The 15354-nt window shown below is 32.6% G+C and overlaps 1 protein-coding gene across 1 annotated transcript; it reads right to left on the bottom strand.

Annotated features, from left to right (window-relative positions):
• Nucleotides 1-11127: 11127 nt before the first annotated feature.
• Nucleotides 11128-15117, bottom strand: LOC120170362 (cation/H(+) antiporter 28-like). The gene is made up of 4 exons (XM_039178319.1): nt 14917-15117; nt 13326-14321; nt 12314-12904; nt 11128-11773 (listed from the first exon to the last, which is right to left on the bottom strand). The coding sequence occupies exons 1-4, from the start codon at nt 15115-15117 to the stop codon at nt 11165-11167; spliced, it is 2397 nt and encodes a 798-aa protein (XP_039034250.1). The 3' UTR covers nt 11128-11164.
• Nucleotides 15118-15354: the final 237 nt, after the last annotated feature.

The raw sequence follows: 15354 nt of genomic DNA, 5'->3' as shown, positions 1-15354 counted from the left end.
TTATCGATTTGTCTCCATTTTTTAAATTGTAATTATTAAATAATACTTCGCATATGAATTATTAAAAATAATATAAATTTGATTTATTTAAATTTTACATAGTTGAAAACGGCGTCGTACATTTACGTAGATATGGCTTCTTTTGCTTAGTTTGTGAATTTGGTCTTTTAACACGAGGAAAAGGGATCTACTAACATTTTTAGCCCTCAAACTTTTGGAAAAAAATCATTTTAGCCCTTAATTATTTTTTTCATCTCCTTTGGCCCTGGACTTCAATGTTTTTTAATTAAATTAATCATTTTGTTCTTTCGTTGATGTTGATATTATTGATGTTTCATTTTACGTAAAAATAAAAAGCTAAAAATATAATAAAGAAGTACAAAAAATTAAAAGAATGTATAAATATTTAAAATTTGTAAAAATATTAAAATTTCTAAAAATGTATAAAAAATTGAAATTAGGGTCACAGTTTTTTAGAGTTTTGGGCTTTTTTGAGATTTGAGAAAAAGTTGAGGTTTTTTTAAAATATAATTTTAAGTTTTTTATTTTTAAATTTTATAAATGCAACACGTGTCAGATAATGAGTTTTTTAACGGTCGTGACAGATCATGCACCTAAAAATATAATGTTGAAAACATTATCACCTACTTCTGTAACATCCCCAAAAGTCGGATCAGTGACTAAAATATAAATTTTGGAAACTGTGTGCTCAATTTTGAAATAAGTTAAAAGTGTTGGGATTTAAGTAAAGAATTTTGATGATGGATTGAATAGCATAGATGGATAATTAAAGGGGTAATTTAGTCTTTTCAGATTAAAGGATATTTTGTATTTCCTTTAAATACAGGTGATATACGTGGGTTTTGGGAGAGTTCTGGAAGCCTTCTTCTTGCTCTCTTCTTCTTCTCGTAGCCCAGCTTAAAGGTAAGTTTGATTTTTAACTGTTAATTTCTGGAATTTATAAGTTGGTTTTGAATCTTTGGGGGTTATATAAGCTTAAGGAAAGCTTGTATAAACTCAAAACATCAAGAAGGGAGAATTAGAAAGGAATTTCTATTAAGAGATTAGAAATGAAGTTTTGATATAGAAAGGTTTTTGAAATTCTAAGGATGAATTTGACTTGTCATCAATCTAATTAAGAAGTATAAAGTGTTAGAATTGGAATTAGAACACATTGAAAATTTGGTATGATTTTTGAATCTCGTATGGAATATAGGATTTTGAGGTTTAAGATGAAATAAATGAATATATATGAGTTTAAGTATGTGTATGAAAGTTGGGAATATTAAAGGGAATGAAGTATGATGTGTTGAGCTGAAAATGAAGGATTTTCGAGCTCAAAATATGATTTCTGGGCAAGGGGAATCGATACCCATTCAAGGGGAACCGATACCCCTTCAAACGAACAAGAATTTCCAGTATGTCATGGGGGAACCGATACCCCCATAGGGGGGAACCGATTCCCCTAAAGGAAAATTGGGAATATGGGTTTAATAAGTTAGTTTAAGTTGCTAGTATCCAATTACAAGGTGTAGGTACCTAATGATGGTCTCGAAATGTACATTTATGTAGATTCTACGCATAAAGCAATTCCGGAACGTTTGGCAAGTAAGATCGATCAAGGGAAAGATAAGAGATTGGAATTGGCTAGTGAGGCCAGGTGAGTGCATATTAGTTAGTTTATGGTGCTAAATGGAAACAAGACTTGCGACAAGTCTATTTCCTATGTTAGAATGCATGAATATATGATTATACGTATATGAATGACATGAATTGTATGTATGCATGAATATATGTGTTGACATGCTTTTGAATGTAATGTTATGAGAAGTATGTGCTATATAATATATATATATACATATGTGAAACTGAACTATGTGACTGCATGAGAAAGATATGAGCCATATGACATGATATAGGTGAACATGAGAAAGCAAAGTATGAGATATAAACTATGTGATCATAGTAAAATATAATTATATTATTATATGATAAGTGAAATAAGCTGGATAATATTGATCTATAGGATGAAGTGAAAATAGTACACTAACTAGGGGATTTGAACATAAATGATAAGATGAACGTATAAGATAAGCTAGATGGGAAAGATTCATAGGTTTAAATAAAACTATAACACATGGGTTGAATGATAGAAATTTGTGAAGTTATATGAGAAGATTATAAGAGTGATATGAAATTGAATTAAGTAACAGATTAGATTATATATATAGAAATAATAGAAGTGAGATATGTTTATAAGTCTGCCCTAGATGAATACGAAATATAAGAGTGCTATATGATTTATATTAGGATAATCTTGAGGATATAGATATATATAGATAGATATGAAATGAAATGAAATGAGTTATATGAATACACAATTATGTGATGAAATGGTGAATTACCTGAACATGTGAATATATATATATATATATATATATATATATATATATATATATATATATATATATGTTTAAGAGAAGGCATAAGATTAAGATATAAGCAATATGACTTATAAGTATTGCTATTATAATGTTACATGATATGTTATGTATGTTAAAGGAATTATGTGATGGTATAAGAAATGCTATGAAATATATATATGTGAAAACAAGTATATGTTATGAGATAAGACTTATGACTATAAGCTACGTGAAAGTGTTCTAGGTGTTTCGATATATTATATGAAGTATATGATCTTATGTGAACAAGATATGATAAGTATGTTTATATGAATAAAGGTGATTGGGTGAGAAATGATAGAAATTATATGAAAACATGACATATGTGACATGTGAATTATATGGAAATGATCTACGTGCAAGTGAACTACGGGACTATGTGATCATATGAAAAGAAGCTATGTGATACGTGATATGTGAAAGTGAATTACAAGTTTATGTGAATATTTGAAATGAAATAAATGATAACGCCCATGTTATGTGTCATGAGAGCTAGGGGTATAGATGGCATGCCAAGAGTCGAGGGTCTATTCGGTTCTTTAGGACATATGTATATTCTTTGGAACATGTGTGAAGTCTCGAAAGACACATACTTGATCCCTAGCATATGTATATGATTCTTAAGGAATTCTACGTGGTCCTTATGGACATCATTATATGGCACTACGGTGCAATTCTACGGGCACTTCGGTGCAATTCTACGGGCACTTCGGTGCAATTCTACGGGGCACTTCGGTGCATTTATACGAGCTGTGGTGACAGCATAGTGCACAACCTCTATAGACTCACATATCGATAGTTCTCACATATATACATGGGCTAATCCAGAAATATGAACAAATATAAGTTAGTGGTATGATAAATGCTATAGAAATGATATGATGTTGTGTGTGTATAGTGTTTGATTGAAATAGTATGTGATTATATGATAAACTGTTAATGATGAACTATGTGTATGCATGTATTTACTGCAATTAATCTGATATGATTTTATACGATATGAAAAATGCATGAAGTTGCTGTAACATGATAGAACAGAACATGCATGTATCAATATAGGTTTTAAAGTGCATTAAGTTGTTATGCCTCACTAAGTCTTCGACTTAGCGTGTGATTGTTTCACACGTAGGTTTCGAGAAGAGTAAGGAGTGATGCGGAGCAAGACAGGTCAGTTTTCCTTACCAAAAGATCAGATCAGAAATATTTGACAAAGTATGTTTTTGGTTATGTATAAAGTGTTGGCATGTAATAAGTCATTAAGTACGAGCACTCTGATAAAGTTTGTATTTTATTTTAAATAAAGTTTTAAATTTCCCGGGATTTTTCTTAAGAGTCAAGGTTTGAAAAGTCAATGTAACACTTCGGACTCGTATCCGGGTCGGATACGGGTTGGGGGTGTTACAACTTCTAACAAAAAAAATTAACCTAAAGTGAACAAAGAGTATAATTTGGACACTTATTTTTTAATTTAGCATTTTTTTAGCCCCTTTGATGATTTGAAATGCTATGGAACATAGTTAATAATTTAGTCTTTATAATGATGCTTGAATATAAATTGTCCAATTTAATTATGATTCAAGTTTGATTAAGTTTCAATCAGTCAATGTAAAATCTCTGATCCAGTTTAGATTAAGTCAAATTAAAAAAAATTACATTTTACTTATCGATACTTTTACTATAAGTATCGGTGGTGCCTAAAAAGGTATAATAATAAAGTTGGCTAACAACTTTCAATCCAAAATTCAATAAATGTTTAAGTTCCGACACATGCACGGTAACATCCCCATCCCGTACCCGACCCGGATACGAGTTCGAGCTGTCACATTGACCTTTTTAAAATAATATTTTTACAAAATAATAAAACATTGAACTTATATTAAGAAAGTATGATAATATATTGTTGAATTATGTTCGTTATAACCAATTTAAGAAAAATATACGTTTTATGAACACTAAAATACGGTATGAACATTACTGTGAACAGTACCGTGAACAGAAAAATATGGTATGAACAGTATGAACAATACCATGAACAATAGTAAACAGTGATGAATAGTTCCATGAACAGTACCAAATGTTAAAATTTTCCAGAATGCTACAGGGTTATCGATACCCGTGCTACAGTACTGTTACAATACTTCCGTAAAACATACACAAACTCTTAAAATTTAAAATGTTCATTACTATACATTTATCCTTTACATATATACGTTTAAAACATTACAAAACTCAATCATATGATTTTACAACCGCTTAAAATATATCGGATTCAAATCTTTGTTTACATGCCAACCAATATAAGTATTACAAAATACATACTATTAACTTCTTTTCTGATCTGATCTTTGGAAATGAGGAACTGACCTGTCTTGCATAACTTTTATCAATCTTTCTCTTCTCGAAACCTACGTGTGAAACAATCACACGCTAAGTCGTTGACTTAGTGAGGCATATAAAACATATAATAAAAATCATAGAACATTTCACATAACAAAATGCATACATGTACATATATCATCATTATCACTAACCCATTTATCATATGATCTTATATTTATCATTTCTATGTATCATATAACATATATAATTTCACAAAGACACATATAACATTATATAATTCCTGTAAAACATTTCATATAAATAATAATAACATGATAACATGTAATAATGCAAACACTTTTTATACCTTTTGTAAGCCCATGTACATTACTGAGAACTCAAGGTATTCGAGTACATTGAGGTTGTGCACTATTGCTGTCACCATAGCTCGTATGGGGTCCCATTAGGGGCATGTGAAATTTGTCCCGAAGGACCTCTGTATATGTCCTGAAGGACCGCATAGACCCTCGACTCTTGGTATGCCAACTATACCTATAGCTCTCGTATTATATACCATGGGCATTTAATTTTATGTTTCATATGTTCACGTACTCATGTCATTTTTCTTGTGATCACATATACATTTTCTTCTGTCACATACCACATGTATGTGTAAACATCTATGTCATTTCATATAACATGTAATACATATTGCATATTCATGTAAGCATGTATATCATGTCACATATAATATACTATACTCATTTTCATGTATTCATACTCATATAAGAATCACAAATCAAATAACATTTAGGAGTCACTTCTTACCATAGTAACTCCATCATTGGCTCATCGCAAGCCAATGTTCATTCAATAACACAAGTACAATTAAAATTGCACTCACCTTAGCCTTGCTTGCTTTGAATAAATCTTAATCCTTCGATTGTTTCGGAATTCGTTTAGACTCTGTATCTACATAAATATAATTTTCAAGACAATTATCAAAAGCCTAAACCTTATAACTTGATGTTAATAACTTAATCTAGTTTAATGAACCAAAATTTCATTTTTTTTCTTTAGGTGTAATACCCAAAAATTTAGACAATGACCAAAATGAAAATTTGGAAAGTTTGATGGACAAAGTAGAAAATTGGGAAAAGGTTTAGGGAATTAAGTGATAATTTCCTAAAAAGAATTTTATTCTATAAATATATGGTTTACTCTTGAGAGTGGGGTTTTATAGAAATTATATTTTTGGATTTGGAATTTTAGTAAAGAAAAATTAGAAAGGGTTAAATCTCGGTAAGGAATTGGAAATTCAGATCGAATTGGAATTTTACAAAAAAATTGAAGGATGTTATAAAATGGTTGAAAATATTATTTTAATATTTTGGATCAGAGAAATTTGGTTTGGAAATATGCAATTTTTCAGAATTAATCGAAACAGTGGAATTTAGTGACTAAAACGCAAATTTTGAAAATTCAAGGGGAATTTCGAAATTAAAAGTCAAAATAATTCAACTTTGACTTTGAAATATAATAAGGATGAGTTGTCATGGTTTTATGGTGAATAAGAAGATTCATTAAGGGTGATTTGGTCTTATCCCAATTAAATGAATTTTATATTCATTTAAAGTTAGATATAATGTAAATTAAGATGAAATGTTTCCTAAATTTCATCCAAATTTGCTCTCTTCTTCTTCAAACCAGACGTGGGCTTCTTCAAAGGGTGAGAAATCTTCAACTCAATTTTCAAGCAATTTTCTTAGGATTTTGAGTATGCTAAAAATAGAGAATTGTTATATGCGAAAAACGCTATCTTTTGGTACCAATATTGCATAATATTGTTATTGTTCAAGTTCATCTTGAGTTGATGAAAGGGGATGTTGATTCTTGTGTTTTATGGGTTTTGAGGAGTTAAGTGATTTTAAGAAAGTAGTTGTAAGAATTGATGAAGAACTTAAGAATGAAGTTAAAGAAAACAGTTTGGATTTTGAATCTGGCAGTAGGTTCGGAAATTCACCAGAAATTATATAAAAATAATTTCGAGGTTATTTTTATATATTTATGTTCATATATCGATCTAGTTTCTTTTAAAATAAACGGAGATCAATTTCAAGGTGTATACAAAATGATATGAATTTCTAACTAAGGAAGGATCATAAAATTCGGACAGCAGATTCTGTAAATCAGATTATGTTGATCAACTTTGAAAATTCACCATAAATTGTACAGAATGAATTAGAAGTATTTATTTATATGGATAGATTCTTATTCGAGTCTAGTTTTCAACGGAAGAAACGAAATTAAATTCCAGTGTGTATATAAATACATAATATTGATTCTTTAAAGGTAGTGCGAGTTGTCTGGATTCTGGAAAATTGATGGGTTATTGTATAAGTGTTGTATAATTGATGTACTATGTTGGAATTATTAGTATTAAGAATTTAAATGGTAAAATGGTGAAGGACCATTTTGGGTAAATTGGAAAAGTTGGTTCCAATGTTATAGGAATTATTAAGTATTGAGTATTTTGATAGAAAATGAGTTCAAGTATATTTTGGAGTTATTTTGGAATGTGCTTATGTTAGTACAATACTAACATATGAAATCGTTATGCATGGTGATTTATACAGATTGTGATAGATTTGTAATCGAAGCAAATCAAATATAAAAGGGCTTATGGTGGACAATAGTGAGGCTCATATATTTTGAAAGACATAAAGTGTCAAGGTGAGTGCAATACATAGATGTTTTATACATCATAAGGAAGACTTGCCATAAGTCGACCTTGTTTATATCGGCATGATTTTATATCATTTTTATAAATTGACATTGATATGTCAGAGTATGAAATTAAAATGCATTGATCATGAAAAAAATGTGATATTTTACCATGAATGTTTTCGGGTATGAACTGCCCAATGTTAAATTTGATAATATACTTTGCCATGGATGGATCGAATAAAATAGACTATATGCCCAAATAAGTCATTGAGGGACAGGGTATAGTTGGCATGCCATAGAGTATAGCAGCTGCAGGTTTATAATACACTTCGGTGTATATGGTGGGCACGACCTTATATGTAATACACTTCAGTGTATATGGTGGGCACGACTTTATGTGTAATACACTTCGGTGTATATGGTGGGCACGACCTTATGTGTAATACACTTCGGTGTATATGGTGGGCACGACCTTATGTGTAGTACTACGGTGCAAATATTACTCGAATACCCATGGTCCTCAAGGTTTAATATTGGGCTATTGGCTATGGATTATGGTTTATTGGTTAATAAATGGTAATCATGCATATAAGCTTATGAGCTTACGGAATAATGACAAGTATATTGGAAAAATAAGCTTACGAGCTTATGGAATTTAAATGGTAAGTATTTTGGTAAAATAAGCTTGCGAGCTTATGGGATAAATGGTAAGAGATTTTATATTATTTTGATCATGGTAAAATATTGGATATGTTAGTAAAGTGATTTTATGGAAATTTGATTTTTGACATTGAAAATCATGCATGAATTGTATTGCACTGTTAAATGTTTTAATTACCTCACTAAGTATATACTTAGCGTGTGATGATTTTCACGTGTAGGTAAAAAGCCAGTAATCGAATAAAGAATTTAAAGCGTCATCAAAGATCGAGAAGTATATTTCAATATCAGTAAGACATCCTAAGTTGTAATGTTAATTTTATTAGTGTCATGTAATTATAAATGTTTTTTTTGTTTTGTTAAACAAAAATGGAATTTTATTGAATATATATATATTTTCGAGCGGTTACTGTAGCATGAACAGTAACCACGTTAATAAGATTTTCCAAAATATTTTTGGGGTACCGATTCCCCCTACAGGGAATCGATTCCCCCTACAGGGAATCGATTCCCCCACTGTTCATCGTCACTGTACACGGTTACTGTTCATGGGTACTGTTCACTATTCATAAAAAAAACTTTTGAATTAAATTGGTTACAACAAAACATAATTTATATGATATGATATTTTTATAATATCATTTACCATTTAAAAAAAATAAATTTTAAATCACTCACAAATTGAGAAATGGTTTTAAAAAAATTCAGATAACATCTATAATCTGTATAGGTATAATTATACGGGTTATGGGTGTTATATTAGGGGGTATCGGTACCTCCTCTAGGGTATCGGTATCTCCCCCTAGGGTATCGGTACCCTTATAGAAATCTGTAAGTTTTGCCCAGAAATCACTATTCATGCACGAAAATTCACTATTTCCAACTTCAATTCTTCATGTTTCATTCCCTTTCATGTTATTAACTCAAATATACATACTTAAACAAATTTATACTCATTTATCACATCTCAAACCTCAAAATCCCATCTTTTATATGAAATCAATAATCATACCCAATTTTCAATATACTCCAAATTCAATTCTATCACTCCACATCTCTTAATTAAGTTGATGACAAGTCAAATTTAGTTTCAAATTCAACTTATCAACTCTATTTCAAGATTTCACTCAAGAACTCCAAATCTTTAATCTTCCCTAACTCCTTTATCTTTTGATTTTAAGATAACTTAAGCTTTCCTTAAGCTTAGTTATCATCTAATGATCAAAACCCAAACTTTAAATCAACAAATAATCAACGAACAAAGAAACTCACCTTTGCCTTTGGGGGTTCACGGTGAAGAGTAGGGCTGTAAATGAGACGAGACAGTTCGCGAGCTACTCGAGATCGACTCGATCAAGGCTCGATAAATACTCGGATCGTATGGACTCGACTCAAGTTCTTAACGAGCCGAAACGAGCTACTCGATATTCAACTCGAAAAGCTCGTGAGCAGCTCGAAAATATAATATATTAAGATTTTATTTTTTTAAAAAATAAATTATTAATAATATTAATATTTATGTATTGATTTTTTTTAAAATACAATAAGATTTTCATGTATTTAAGGTTCATGTTTGAGTTTGAGGTTTCAATCGAGTTAAGTTTAAGATTTTTTTTTCATTTCGAGCTGCTCACGAGCTTCAGTTCAGGATTTCGAGTTCAAGTCGAGCTTGAAAATTTTAAGCTCGCGAGTTTTCGAGTCGAGTCGAGCTCAACAATACTCGAGCTCGACTCGGCTCGTTTACACCCCTAGTGAAGAGAAGAGAAAAAGAAATAAGAAGAAGATAACTCTTCCCCCCCCCCCACGTGATTCATTCATATAAGGGGGAAAAATATCTTTCTTGTCAAATGATCATTTTGTCCTTTAATTCCTTGGATAATTATTAACAATTTTCAGGAAATATTCCCAAATAAATCATTGAACTATTCTACTTTAATCACCAAATTCTGGAATTTTACAATTTGGTCGCTAACCCGATATTGAGGATGTTACATGCATGAAGGTGCCAATATTTTTATGAGGGTATCAATATTCTATGAATGAGTATCGATTTGTTTTTATTTTAAAAGCACTAAATATTGATACCTATAAGAAAAGTATTGATATTTAACTTCAGATATCAGTATCCAAAAGAATATATTGATGTTAAATTGAATTTATTTCAAGAAAACATATTTTGAAAACCTTCAAAAGATGTCAACGAAACTATGACTCAATTAAACTTTTTATTATAGATTTTAAACAAGTTTTATATATATTTACATTGTTAAAACTAACATGAAATAATGACATTATAGTTGTTTTTTATACTTTTGTATCATTCACAAGATTATTCTAAAAGATGTGCAGGTCATGTGTTACTTTTTAAAATGATGCTTTTAAAATATTTTATAATAAGGATTAATTTATTAAATTTGAAATTATAAGAGATCTATGAGGTCTTTTTACTAAAATTCATCATGAAAAACGATTAAAGATACTATTAAAATATTCGTTTGCAACTTTCTCTGCCTCTATCCCGAGAACTAAACGGAAAGTTTGTTTTTCCTTCAATTGAAAATTTCGTTACGACACAAAGATTATACATTGACGGGCCTAAATGACATTCATACGTAGATCCCCCAAATTTTAGGGCTTTGTGATATGTCATAGACTACACTTGTACATGAATTGACCTAATCATACACAACGTTTGATTATAAATGTACGACTCAAATTCCTTATCCATAAATCGAAAGATACTAAGTCTTTAAACATGTTCAATTCCATGATCTCATATGTAATGGTACTAGGGACAATATAAATTGAGTTGAACTCAATCGACAATTTAAATCAAAATTTACTGTTGATAAAAAGAACTGTGTACATTTATGATCCTACATTTTCTTTTTCTTTTGATGAATATCATCCTATAAATTAATAAGCTACACTTTTTACAACAAATCAGGCTTGATTTTCATCATCCTAAATTTCAAACCTATTCATTTTAGACCATTTTACATGATGGAGAAGTCATCATTTAAGCCATCTAGTTGTCCTTTCAATCTATGTTGTTGGATGATCAAAACCGATGCCTCACACTCGAAACCTGACCCGGAAAGCACATCTCCGACCGAACCCAATTCTGGACATTGCTGCCAATCGTTAAGTCCGAATGTTAATATCGTATTCACCCGTCCACCTTGTCCCACGATTATGAGTGTATATTGCCCTTTCAACGCCTTAAGAATCGTGTATGTTTCGGAAGAATTCGCGAGATGTTTCTCCATGTACGACACCTTCCCACCCGCTATGTATTTCTCGTAGAACTCGGTGAAGCTCTCGTCATCGAGCTTCATCTCGACTTCTTCCTCCTGTATGTTTGCTCGGTTGTTCAATCTCCTCGGTGCGTTTTCCGAGTTTCTATCGAGGAGGAATCGTATAACCGTGAGCTTTACTCCCGGATGCCACGCGACTCGACCCACGTATGATAGTGCTTCTCTATCATCTTTGCCTCCGATGAAAATGATTGCCACTTCACATTGCGATGATTTTGTGATCTTTTCTGCAAATCCGGACCCTCTTTCCACCAAAATCCCAATAGAACATGGAGCATGTCTAATCAACTGTCAAAAAACCAGAAAAAAAATTCATATAGATATATGCTCGACATGATCTTTCATGTTTTTTTTAGTATTTTATCTTCGTATTTATACATTTTAATAAGGGACGAGTTAGAATCAAATATTAAGATGGACAAGTATCTATACTCGACCTAACCTGATTTAATTACAACTTAAACTCATTTGATCCAAATTCAAAAAAGACTTAAATTCAGAATGACTCGAACCTGAAATGAACGTATTATGAAATATTTAGAATGTGAAATGACTCAAACTCATAACGACGAAAATTTGAAATAATTTAAACCTAATTATCAAACCTAGAAATGATCAAACACAAAAATAAACTTGAATAACTCAATCACAAAACGACTTAAATCAACTTCAAATTATTTGAACTTAAGTGATTTTAACTTCAATTCGATCGAAAATTAATCTTAACCATTTGATTAATAAATGTATTCACTCGTATTCGAATATAAGTCCACCAAAGATATCATAAAACTGAGAAAGTAAACAAAGGGAAGGTGTTTAGGCAGCTACCTTACGATTAACATATCTAAAACCAGGAGTGCCTGAATCATGGGTACCGTCCGCATTCAACCTCTTATGGAACGGCAACAAGATAAGGGTAACCATCAAGTCATCCGCCAAAACAGTGAGATCCCGCGCCATACTGTTGAACGTCGAGAGCACTTGCGACCGACTAAGCGTGACACCGACCATATTCTCGTCGACGTAGGATTGGAAAGCCTGAGTGATTTGCTCCCTCATCTCAATCACCGACTTGTTGGTCACAACCATATTTCCGGTCCCTTCTTCTTGCTCGAGCGTCTCCTCGAGTTCCTCGGTGAGTTCGACCATGTGGGTCACGTAAACACGGAGGCCCGGGTTAGGTCTGCCCCTAGTGATCTCCATTAGGTTTATGGATGAAGGCACGTTGTGAGGTCCGTGAACGCAGAGCAAGATTCCGAGTTCGCTCGTCGGGTCGAGACATTGGAGAGTCATCCTTTGAACCGGGACGAGCTGCCTTGCACGTTCGATTATATGCCTCACAACAAAGGGGGTGTGCACAATAGAAAGGAAGAACACAAACACCATTGAAATGCAAGTTGACATTTCGATCTTCCCCGTCTGCAAATAATTTATATACACAGGTTTTAAATGCAAATCCAAATAATTTTTCGGATTTTAAATCAGTTCTTAAACTTTAAAATATTAAAATCATATCATATTAGTCTTTCCTTTAACCTAACCGTTAATTTAAGAGTTAAAACTAAATTCGAATTTAGGAAAAACTCGACTTGACTCTAGATAATATTATAATTATTCTTTATATATTTAGAAATAATTATAATAATATTTATTTTTGTATTATTTAGGTACTTATTTTACCTAATGAAAAAAAAATATATAATATATATTTATGTCGCGTCAGGTGCGGGTGAAGGATTAAGACATCTAAAAGTTTTAGGATAAATAGTGTAATTAACGCATATTATATACTTTGTACGCATATAAGCAGAAGGATTAAGAAGAAACAATGTAAACTAACCCTGAGTGCATGAACAGCGAAGTATAGATGAAAATGACCCTTGGCCATCAAAAGCAATCCGATGGCTGCCAATTCCGGCCAACGGAAACCCAACATGACCCCGCCGACGATAGTTCCGACGATTTTCCCGACGTATACTATGAACAAAAGCGCGAAAAACTTCTCCCATGTCCCCTGTTGGCCGCCTTCAAATTCCGTGAAGTCAATCTTAAGTCCCACCCAAAAGAAGAGAAGAGGGTAGAAAAGCAAGCTCAACAAGTAGTTGATCTTGCTGATCGCCCATTTCGATATCCGCCCCTCCGTCGGCAAGAAAAGCCCCGCCATGAACGAGCTGAGGAAAGGGCTGTAACCGAACCAAGGCGCGCAACTGCATATGACGGCGATGAACGCCATGGAGAGTACTAGGTGCGAGCCCTTGAGTGCTTTCCCTTCAGGGTTCTCGTTGTTAACCCAATTAAAGAACGACGGCGAGATCTTAGCCGCCAGGATCGTCTGTAACACAAGCGCCGATAACATCTGCACTACCAGTTTCATATCTTCCTTCGCACTCAAAATCATCACCAAAGGGAAGAAGAAGCTGATTGAAAGTATGAACATAGTTATCATGTCTGAGTGAACCCCGGCCATGACGGTGAGCTTCCCGATGTCCGATTTACCGATCTTGAGGTTCGTTATGAGTCGGGTGAGTATGTGAGAGCCGGTGCCGGAGAGAGTAATGGAAAGGGACATGGTTAAGGTGATGATGCCGGCGTCCTTGGAACCATAGTGCAGCCATGGGACTAGAACCGAGGTTAATATGCATGTTGATAACACACTAGCATAAGCCAAAATTGCAGGGCGTGATGGTGACTTGAAGATCACGTAAGGGTCCATTTCTAAACCTAGAACGAAGGTGTATAGAATCATCCCAAAATCAACAATGTTGTCCATGTTTAAAGCAGATTGATCCCCAAATGAATCACGTATGGCTTGTATTGAAGCAAGAAATACCCCTACCTGCATGTATATTACAACTCAAATATGAATATTAAGTGCAGGGACGGGGAGTCCAGATCAAATATCAAACTTAATATCTTATTTAAAAAATGTCGAACTTCTTGTAATTCAATCCAGAAGACGTTAACAAAAGATTAAACGCATTATAATGCTTAAAAAGTGTGAAAGAGAAAGATAGAAAGAGATGAAAGTCTCAAAAGTCCATAGTCGAATAGGTTCGAGAACCTTTTCGTAAGGTAAGCTTTCCCGTAACCTTTTTCCATATCCATCATATTGAAACTTAATATCTTATTTAAAAAAATATCAAACTTCTTATAATTCAATCTAGAAGAGGTTAACAAAAGACTAAATGCATTATAATGCTTAAAAAGTGAGAAAAAAGAGAAATATCGAGATGAAAGTCTCGAAAGTCCAGAGTCGAATCCGTTCGAGAACCTTTCGGTAAGCTAAGCTTTCTCGTAACTTTGTTCTATATCCATCGAATTAAATTTTAATGTCTTATTTAAGAAATATCGTTTGTAATTCAATCCCGGAGACGTTAAAAAAGATTAAATGCATTACAATGCATAGAAAAAAAGAGAAATGAGAGACGTACAAGAATATCAGAGATGATTTGAGGTTGAGATAAAGGCTTCAATAGATGGTGAAGAACCCTGCTAAGGATAAAAGTGGCAATGACCGCTATAAATTTCCAGGATCCGCTCATCATACTGTCCGCCACATATTTCAAGCATTGCTTTTGTATGGTACGGTTCGCCGGTGGCGGCGGCGGAAACGGCAAAGCTTTCACCAACATTATGCGTCTATGTCGTATTCGTTTGTTATTTTTCTCGTAGTATAATACTTTCCCCTTTTCGATTTGTGTTTTTAAATCTAAACGAATAATTAATAAGAAATCAATCGACGATGAATTCTAGTTTCAATGGTAATATCATCATCGTCACCGTAATTTTTTTTTTAAAGTGAAAATCTACGTAAATTGAGAAAATTTGATTTAATTCGAGATGGATTTTCATTAAGGATAGGTGAGATG

This window comes from Hibiscus syriacus, unplaced genomic scaffold, assembly GCF_006381635.1.
Source record: "Hibiscus syriacus cultivar Baekdansim isolate YM2019G1 unplaced genomic scaffold, ASM638163v2 tig00111779_pilon, whole genome shotgun sequence".
NCBI lineage: Eukaryota > Viridiplantae > Streptophyta > Magnoliopsida > Malvales > Malvaceae > Hibiscus > Hibiscus syriacus.
The sequence above is the reverse complement of the archived record's forward strand: the minus strand, read 5'-3'. Positions and strand labels throughout refer to the sequence as shown.